This window comes from Anopheles cruzii, chromosome 3, assembly GCF_943734635.1.
Source record: "Anopheles cruzii chromosome 3, idAnoCruzAS_RS32_06, whole genome shotgun sequence".
NCBI lineage: Eukaryota > Metazoa > Arthropoda > Insecta > Diptera > Culicidae > Anopheles > Anopheles cruzii.
The window spans coordinates 8,326,754-8,336,942 of NC_069145.1; the positions used below are offsets into that span (position 1 = coordinate 8,326,754).

General features: G+C 51.4%; 1 protein-coding gene across 1 annotated transcript; it reads left to right on the forward strand.

The window, feature by feature from the left end:
- Positions 1-2,774: 2,774 nt before the first annotated feature.
- Positions 2,775-9,964, forward strand: LOC128269759 (uncharacterized transmembrane protein DDB_G0289901-like). Its single transcript, XM_053007161.1, has 4 exons — positions 2,775-2,922; positions 5,342-5,735; positions 5,808-6,129; positions 9,859-9,964. Exons 1-4 carry the CDS (start codon positions 2,775-2,777, stop codon positions 9,940-9,942), a joined length of 948 nt encoding a protein of 315 aa, XP_052863121.1. The 3' UTR covers positions 9,943-9,964.
- The last annotated feature ends 225 nt before the right edge of the window (positions 9,965-10,189 follow it).

Here is a 10,189-nt window from a genome sequence, read left to right on the forward strand (position 1 = left end):
CGTGTGTTTCGTTCGATCTCCGTTTCTTCCTTTTAATGCCGTTTTTCGCTTCTTGCGCTTGCTTTCTCGTTTTTTGTTCTTCTTTTACTACGTTGTGTGTTTTTTCTGTACTTCTCGCCGTTGCTGTTGCTGCGGCTGATATTCCGGCTGTGTCCGATGATGGTCCCAACTGGAGGCCTGTCATTCGATCGCACGAAAGACGATCACTTTTGGGCGACGATCCTCTCGGACGCTGGCCTCGTGTTGCCGCGTTTTGGGGTGCTGCTGCTGCTGCTGCTGCTCCTGGGGTGCATCATCATCACGCCCCGGCCCCCGGCTAATCCACCGAATCAGGAAGGGCCGCGGGCCACGCAAATCGTGAGCAGCGTGCATTTGTCACCCGGTGGTGCACCCTGCGGTTAACCTGGTCCCGCGACCGCCCCCGGGGAAAGGGGTTATAAAATTCCCGTTTTGTTAAAAGTTGTGTGTTTGGTTTTTTTCGAATATAATTTTACAACCCCCGACGGGGGGGTCAGCGTAACTCGCGTCAGGTTTACGACGCACCCCAGCGATGAGCTTGATCGGGTCGCGATCCATCACGTTTTTACGACGATGATGCTTGCGGGAAAATAGTAGAGCAATAAGCAGCGCATTTCGGGTCCCGGTTCCTGGACCATCTCCGAAGCCTCACTGGTCCTTCACTTCATTAGACCTGCATCCCAGCCCGGCCCGACGTTTCGGTTCTGAAGTTTGCTGCTTTTTTCTGTCGCCGTTTCGCTGTCCACTTTTACTGCTACTGCGCGTACGCCTCGCGCGCCTGCGAGAGTGCTTTAGCTGCGGATCTTCATCCATCTTCTTGCGCGCGCGCGCGCGTTTTATTGTGCGCTCCTCGGGGTGGCGAATGGATTCGTCGATTCTCTTCTTGGTTGTTTGCTTTCCTCCTTCTTGCTTTCTGTTTTGGTTTTCCCGCACTTTTTTTTTTCTTCGCTTCGACGCCGAGTACAACGACTTTTCAACTTTCGTTGCTTCGTCATTCGGTCGTCTTCGCCTGGGCCTCAATCGGAGGCCCGGGTTTTGGCGCGCTTTTTAACGAGCGATCGTCCGACGGATCGTCGTTTGAATCAAACGTGTTTGTCGCTCGGTATAAATCTGCTGATTGAAAGTGATGTTTTGTTTGTTTTGCTTGTTCACTTTACCCATTTACTCACCTTTCTAGTTTATTGCGCTGCTTGGTTTACGCATTTTTTTTATTCGAACCCTTGGCGAGTGTTTTGGGAGCGGGTCCCAAGCGGACAGTCCCGACGCTAATCTTCGCCGAACCCAAGCCCCAGGACAGGACTCCTGGGCCGCGTGGCTTTTATTTTGTGTTTGTTTTGATTTCTTGTTCCCCCCTTAACTTCTTCCTTTTGCTCGTTGCTTGTTTTCTTCGCTTTTCCTTTCCGAACGGGGAACGGGGTTCCTTCCCGCGGACCGTCACACACACAGCCACGCACACGTGTGTGCATTTTAATTCGTTTTCTTACTCACGGTGAAGGCGTCACGCAAGATAAGTAGGCCACGGCGCAGGAACTGGTTTTCCCCGCTCCCGATCCACGCGCGATCCGCCGGCGGCCCCACCGGGTTTGCGTGGAGGGCAGATTTTCATTCCCGTTTCGGGGCCCGCGGGGCGTTTCGGGGCGTCTGTTCTTGTTCTTGGCTTCCTACCATCGAGTCCACCACCACGGAGTGGGGACGGGGGGGACACAGACAGTGCATTGACACTCGGTGCTGCAGTGCGGGCCGACCACAGGCAGCCGCGCGGCCACCGTAACCTTAGCCTCAGGCTCAGAACGAGTTCTGCGCGGCTACCGAATCCCTCGGACGGACGATCACGGGCGTACACGGTTCTTCGCTCGCCCGGTTATCGTTTTTCATATTCAAATGAGCCGCCGCCATTAGGATCTGCTGCCCTCTGCTGTGGGCAGAGGAGCGTCCGAGGATGGTGCGTAGCGGTCAACGGCGTGCGGTGGAATAAAACTGCGTCAATCTGGAGCATTACCCATCGACCAGGGCTCCAGGGGTGGGTTTGGAATTGTTCGTGGTTAGGGAAAGAAGTGAACGCCGCTGGCAGGGATTAGGTTAATCGACACGATAAATCAATTGAAACTGTTGGCGGCCAGCACTTTTGAGACTCGGAAGCCGCCTCGATCGTTGTTAAGTAAATGGAAATTCATTATGGCCGTGCTGATTCATCGAGAAGGACGAGTGTTTACGGATCCCTCAGAGCTAAGCGTTCCAATTAATGCCATGCTTTAATTTACTTTTGTTTGTTTCACTTTGAGTTATCAAGCTTAAGAACATCAATTTGAACTATTTTTCATTCCGGTTCGTATACATTTGTTGTCCGTGATTTCCCGCACTTCACACCGATAAGCTGACGCCCAGCCGACGGGGCGATCGTTAGCGAGTGTGGGAACTTCGGACCGATTCCCCCCGCAATTTGGCCAGCAATTTGTTCCCGCTTTGCACTGGGCGGTGGGGTTAAAGTGCTGCTCAAACGGTGGCACGCGTCCACGACGCGTCAACATCGACGATAGCCATCGGTTCCCCCCTTAATGAGAGAGGAAAAAATGAAGCCCTTCAAAGGTCGTTAATAGATCCGGCTGGCGAGATGCGGTCAACGGGGGGTCGCGACGCCATGTTTCGATCGAGATAAGGCCCCCAAAGTGGCACCTTCCGGCCGATGGCGATGGGCAACATAATTTACGGAATCGGAACCACGAGACCCCGCAGTGGTGCATTTCCGTGTCTTTCCGATGTGTCGACAGAATGTGTCACCGCCCGTCGATGTGCAGTCGACGGCGGACCGGAAACGTGAAGGACCGGAACGCTCGGCGAAGCGCGACAGACAGTATGGCACCGTGACGGCCGCGAGTCAAAACAATGCTCCGGTTAAGGGCAGAAGTAACACGTACTGCGGCGGCATCAACACGCTCACAGACCACGTCAGCTCACTCGCTCACTCACTCACTCTCGCTCACATTCTCTCACTCTGGAACCGATTAGTCAATCAACGGTCAATCAATGATTCGCCTCCCGTTGGTTGCGTGGCCAGAGGCTGCGGAAGGCAAAAAGATGTTTTGCCCTTTTTTGTTGCAGACCCCCCCCGTCATTTAAATGCAATCAGAGGAGAGCGGCGATGCGGATCGGCTGATGCGCGCCGTGGCGAAACGGCTTCTCGGAGACGCCACGTGGGAATTTTAATTATCTGCCGGCCGGCCGTAAAAAAGTAACCGCCTCTGGAATGTCACCAACCGATCGTGGCCGGAGTCCTGTTTGGCAAATACTTGGGCATCCTTTCATGGGCGCCGACAGGATGTGAGAACCGTGGGAGCGTCCGCAAACCGTGTGCCGGAGAATTTCTGCCGGGTTTTCGCTGGTCCCTTCTTGGTCCTTGGACGGTCTGGTCCTTTCGATTTAACATTAATCACGTGAAAGCGCACTCTGAATCATTCGTCGTAATTGAGTGGCCCGGGACGTAGGACGTCATCTCGTAATCGGGCCTTTGTCAAGCAGTGAGCAAGCAAAGCAAGTTTCTGCGAAGTCCTTTTCTGCGGTCCGCTTCTAACGCCCCGTTCACCTAACGGTGCTTTTGCGGAAACTTAACGGAGCTATATCGGTAAAGGGTTTCAACCTTCCGCCAACCGGCTGGGTCACCGTTTCCAAGTGCCTGAGTCACCCCGCCCGTGGGGAATGTTAATTGTGCCTCGGAAAAAGGGCTGCCCACTGCCGCCATATCCTGGACGCTCAGTATCAATACGGAGGTCGAAACAAAGGCCGGCCCGAGCGCGGGGACTTCTTTGTGCACACGAGAGATCCATATGTTTCCGGGGTGTTACAGATAAGCTGGTTCGGTGTTCAGCACTCGGGTCGTGCTAAAATGGACTCGAATCTATAACCCAGTATGGGTTGTTCAATAAATTCGGAACCTCGATAAGAAAAACATCTTTTTATGGTTTGAAATACATTTTATTATTCAGTATGGCTTTCCTGAACATCAATACACTTGAAAAACGCTTTCCACGCATGATTTTTTTTGGGTCTGAAAACAGATGGAAGTCGCTAGGGGCCAAATCTGCTGAATACTGCCCCAATTGCCCCAACAATTCGAACTTTAATTCATGGATTTTTGCCACTTTCAAAATGCTCTTGTGGCCTGATGCATCGCCCTGATGAAAGAGGATGTTTTTCTTCTGCAGCCCGGGTCTTTTTCCACGAATTTTTTCTTTCCAGATGGTCCAAAAAAATACAACAAAAATCGAAAATTTTTGTTTTAACAGTTTGCATGTAATCTACTAACCAAATTCCATTCACATCCAAAAAACCTCATGCTTTCATCGTTTTGAGCGATTTCTGTACACGAACTCGTTACGGGACCGAAGAAGCAGGTTCACAACACTCCTTAGCCTCTTGTTTTGATTCAGGATCATGTTGATAGACCCAAGTCTCATCCATAGTTATGATTCAATGCACAAAATCCACTTTGTCCTATCGAAAACGCTTTAAATGTTGTCAAGAAAGATGCACTCGAATGCGTTTTTGTTCAATTTTTGAGGAATGCGGTACTCATTGTGCACACAGCTTTTTGAAACCCAATACTTCAGTCAAAACATTCGTTATACTGCTCAATGAGATGGCTAGGCCTTATACTAAATCTCTGTCAGTCATTCGCCGATTTTTCAATACAATATTCTGTATATTTTATATGATTTCAGGTGTTATGTCTGTTTTTGGACGTTATTGATGTGTTTCGTCTTGAAGACTAGTACGACCACGTTTAAACTCAGAAACCTCCCTTTTAATGAACTAATTAAAGATTCCTTACACACTTGTAACATTCGTTCCTAAATTTCTTTTGCTTTTAAACCATCAAAAAATAAAAATTCAATCACTGCACGATATTTGTTTTTTCCTTTATAAAAATACTGTGACACGTCGATACTAAATGGCTTGTAAAACAAAAATTAAATGACCGATTGAAACGAAACTTCACATACGTTCATATGAAGAGTGTACCAATAATAAAATTAGGCTCGTAGCAGTGCCCACTGTTATCGAGGCTCGGAATTTATTGAACAACCCAGTAGGTTATTGTTTTGTGGTTCGGTTGATAGCGCTTTTGTGTGTTAACCGAACGATCTTCGGTTCGAGTCTTCCCCATCTAGAGTCTCTCTGTCCTGTTCTTTTCTAGTTCCCCAACTTGGCGTCTAGGATTCTGGGTCGCTCTTCGCACGGAACAATATGAACTTAATCACCATTAACACACGAAACAAACTCCGCCTCTAACCTAACCTAACCCGTTTCTGTTTTGCTCCCTCGGCAGATGGACCACAGACGCCCCTGTCCCAGTCGCCGCCGAGTGCCTCTTGCAGCCCGTTCGCCACGAACGGCGGTGGCGGCGGTGGTGGCGGCTACCACGGTGGGCAGGTGTTCTTCCCACGAACGCCGGGCCCGGCCACCGGCGGCCGTAATGGCGGTCGCGTGTTTTTCCACCAGAGCGGCGGCACATCCGGTGGCGTCGGAGGCAGCGGCAGCATCGGTAGCGCCCAGCAGCAGCCACAGCAGCAGCAGCCACCAACGTCGGCAGCCGCGGCCACCACCACCGCCATCAATCCCCATTCCCAGCCGACCCCGGTGTCGGCCAGCAGCCATTCCAGTAGCAGCGGTGTCAGCAGCTCCAACGACACCCCATCGTGCTCGTCCGGCACTCCGCATCAGTAAGTTCGGAACCCGGAGCCTCCTGAGCCCCCACTGCAAGGTGTTAATGATCTTTTTCTCCCCACCCGCAGCAACTGCAGCGGTCAATATCAACCGATCCAGTTCAACTGGCAGGACGACGGTGACTCGAGCGGTGAATCGGAATCTTCGTCGTCGCGCGGATCCTCTTCGTCCTCGTCGGGCTGCAGCATGCACTGTGGACTGTCGACCGATGGGGCGACCGGTGGATCGCTGGCCACGACCCCCATCATCGCGGGTCCGGCGTCGGCTGGTGTCGGCGGTGCCGGAGTCCCGCCACACCTGGACTACATGGCCCGCCGCGAGATGCTCCAAGAGTTCCCGGGCCAGATTCCGCAGCGCCGGCGCAAGTCGCGTACGCCGAAGAAACCGGGGGTAAGTGAATCTGCATCTGCTCACTTCAGCTCACTTCATTTCGTTGGGCGTTGGCCCAACAAAGTGTTACACTATTTTTGAGCTCGTGCTTTGGGCGTCTAATTCGAGATGAGTATTCGAATTCGACTCGATATTTGCTCTCCTCCGGCAGGGTGCCACGCTAGGATGTGCGTGTACCCCACGGACAGAACATCAACACCGCCATCAGCGCATATCATGGCAGCGATTCTCTCTAATTTCTCCTTGGACCCCGTCCACGCGGTACGTCCGCGGTACAATTACGTTCCCTGTGACGGACGGACGATCGTTTATAATTAGCCCCAGTAGAGACGCCGCGGAGTAAGCCCTCCCGCCCCGACCCGGCGTCCGGAACCACACCGTAAACAACCGAATCGCTGGTCCCGAGTCCCGGCACCACCGGTTTGTTTATGTTTATGGTCCTCTCCTCTTGGCCGGTCCAACGCCATCCATCCACACAGCACCACCGATCGATCGGTCGAGTGACGATCGGTCCGCGGGCCACGGCCTGGCTCGTGCAGCATACATCGTGCCGCGTTATGATGCTGCTCCTGCTGCTGCTGCTCCTGGCCCATTGATGCGGCCCACGGTGGTGACGCTGTGCTACCGTGCGGACGGAGGGCCTTTGTGGGGCCTTTCTTTTGAGATTTTGAGTTCGGGAATTATGCTTTTTTTTGTCGGGTTTTTGTTTTTGTTTTGTACCGTGAATTGGGATTTCTTTTTTGCCCTCTCTCTCTCTCTCTGTCTTTCGCTCTCTTCCGATCCCTGCCACGGATGCGGCTTTTCGTAAACAAACAATCGCTCTTCGGTGGCCGCGGAATTACTTATTCTCGTTCCGAATGGGGGTGGGGGGAAGGCGTACGTCACAGACAAATGAGGGTTATTGTTATTCGGGGCGGCTCGGTAGTGGCCAGACAATCTTCGAACATTCGTTTGACACTTCATTTGTCAGGAACGTGTCTTCTGTTGCGAATTGGGTTTTTATTTTCTTGCGGTTACCATGACGACCTTCTGAAGGATGCTGTGAAGGCGTTCCGAAGGAGGCCATGATTGAGGACTGCACTTACCATTGCTTTTTTGAATAAACAATAAGTTCAATTGGAAGGTGGAATGCATCAATTTTGAGGCTCATTCTACGGTCTAATTCTTTTACCCTGGGAGCCAAATTGCCCAACGGAGCGCCAATAATTTTTCTGATTTTCTTTTAATTATGTGAACCCCAATCAGTTCATAAAATTTTTAAATTTTAAATTAGTTAAATAACTAGTTGTTAGTTAAATATCTAGAAATAATTGCAACAACTTATACTTTTGAACGTCGAGCGAAAAAATCGGGAAGAAATCGCTCGAATTAGATCCCAGTTTTTAATAAACGAATACGAGCGCTGCAAGATGGTACCGTTCCCCCGGGCCGGTGGAGACGATGCTGTCATCCATCATTACACCAGCCGGGACCAGGGGCTCGAGTATCACTCGAGTCCGAACGGCGGCCATCGTGATGCCCATAAAGCATAGGGGCGCACCGCGGAAGCGCTCGTCAAGAGGTCGCCCGAACGAAGACACGGTGGTGGTGACCTAGCTTCGCAGCAGGGGAGCATAACTCGGGCTCGGGTTGTTTACTCTCGAAATCGGCTTCACTTGCGCCTTGGTTGCACTCTGCCGCGCGGCGATTGTGTTTATTGTTTTGTGTACACAAATCCCACACACACACACACGCCCTCTCTCTTTGTCGTACACGTGTGCACCACGGAAGAATTGCAGTGCGCGCGCGGTGAAGTGCACACGTGCAACATGCGCTTTTCGAATGCCTCCGTTGCCCTCCGTTTCACACCCCGAACTGACACGTGCTGACAGCGTGCTGCTGTGTTGGGGTCACGGGGGGTTACGGGTCCCGTTTAGTGGAAAGTCCGGGTGGAAAAACCTCTCAATTACGGCCGGCCGATGAGCGATTTACTGTGAGAACGTTCGGCCCCCGGGGGTGCCCGTGGCCCCGTGTGCCGGGAGGTCATTCTGGGTGGTGGCCGCGTGGCCGTGTGCACCATGCGCCTCCATCGCCATGCGCCCGGTGGCCCCGGTTTAATGAATCGACTGTTTATTTGTGTACACAAATTGTCTTGAATCGAGATTTTTCAAACCAAATATCACCAGCGCACGTGATTGGTGCGCGTACGCGTGTATTTATTTAATGAATTTGACTTTTTTATACTTTCTCCCCTTCAATCCGCCCTGCAGCTGGTGGATGTGGTGGGGAGTCATAAAACAATAGAGCCATTAGATAAACCATTACACGGCCGGGATGCATTAAGCACGGACGTTAAACATATTTTGTTTTAAATTTGTAATGTATCAAAACAAAAAGATAAAACGGAATTAAACAAAAACGAAACCTTTTGTGGTTTCGCACACAAAATTGATAACACGATTGAATTGAAATAAAAAAATGGATATAAAACACTCGAACAAGCAGACCAAAAGAGGATACGGAAAAGCATGGCCTATCAATCAATTTTACATCAAGCGAGAACGTGTAGAACAACATCGTATGCACCGGAGATCCTATAACCATGCTAATGTGCAGCACCCACCCAGTATATTAAATATTCAGCACACCCAAGGCCCCGAACTGCAATGCGTCGTCGGGTCGGGCGTCGGGCTACTCCCTTTTCCTGCCTTTCCACTTTGAAGTGAGCACACTTTACATTTTATTGGCCCTGTACCGGCGGACGTGATGCGAATATGTCCCCAGCAAGACCCAACAATTAGATTATGGTCGCACCCGACGTGCGCACCCGGAGAGCGTGTCGTATTACAAAATCATATTGCCTCGCAGAACGCAGAATCGATGTCGCCGTCGGTCGCCGCGGTGGGCACCGGAGTGCTATTTTTAGTGTCCCACCATCGCTGCAGATGACCCACATTGGGACGGTGACGTGTTGGCGGCGAAGGAATAAACGCAATCACAGCTGCACGACGAATGCAATTCTCTCGGCAAAAAAAAAGAATGAATCGACACATAATCAGATCCTTCACGCAGAGTACCGTCAAATCACAGCTCTGTGCGGCGCGACACGCGACACCAACAGCGGCATGATGCCAGTCGCCCGTTTCCTGCGGTGTCGGTCGGGCAGGAAATGGCCGATAAGAACACGGGCTAATAATTGTCCGCCGCATCTCCACCGAGGGCGGCCCTCCACCGCGGCCGGGTTCTGCTTATGCCGTATGTAGGTTAGATACCCACTGTCACGATATCGGTGTTATCTCATCGACGCGTGGCCCATGTGTGTGACGCGGCAGCCCATTAAAACAAGGCAGCTGGTAAGGAGGCTAAATTACTGATAATTCTTGGCTTGCGGTCAGACGGACCGCAGACGCATCGGGCCACGTGAATCCTTTCTTGCCACCGTTCGCCCCTTTTGCACCGGTGACCTGCATCGGTGTCGGTGGCCCACATTAGCGTGCTCACGGAACGGACGAACGATTATCTTCTAGGAAAGCAATCGTCAGCCTTTTTTTCTCTCTCGCGGATGGATACGAGAGGTTAATGAGGAAAGTAAGCCAACCACAGCCGACAGATCGGGGGATGTTTGTGGACGCCCCATTCGGGTGACCCCATTAAACATACGTGCCATAATATTACTTTAAAGATTTTAATACTAATTACTGCGTCTCATTTCGATGTTTTCAATTTGATCTTTTTTCTTTGCTTTTGCAGGTTATGGGCAAACCTTTGATGTGGCAAGTGGCTGTGACGGCTGCCCTGATCGTGCTCGGTTGCAGCTACCTGGCCGCTAGGTAGAAGCGTCGAACCGAACTCCCGGACGGACGAACGGCAGCATCGGTTTGGCGATCGCCTTTGTTACCTCCTTCAGTCTTCAATCAATAACGTAAAAAAAACAACACGAAATACGATGTTCGAAGAACATCGTAGGGCTTGCGGTCGGAACCGGAACTGGAAGTGCAAGTCCTGCGGCCATCAAACAACACAACTGGAACAGTCTTCCGCCAACAGGGCCAAAAATGGGAAATTTAAATCAAAATTGACA

What these genes read in the sequence shown, in the direction of transcription:
- LOC128269759 (XM_053007161.1), top strand. Translation starts at nt 2,775, where the DNA reads ATGTGTCGACAGAATGTGTCACCGCCCGTCGATGTGCAGTCGACGGCG. An exon ending in TCGTCCGGCACTCCGCATCA is followed by an intron (nt 5,736 to 5,807) that starts GTAAGTTCGGAA and finishes CCCCACCCGCAG; the next exon opens with CAACTGCAGCGGTCAATATC. An exon ending in GTACGCCGAAGAAACCGGGG is followed by an intron (nt 6,130 to 9,858) that starts GTAAGTGAATCT and finishes TTGCTTTTGCAG; the next exon opens with GTTATGGGCAAACCTTTGAT.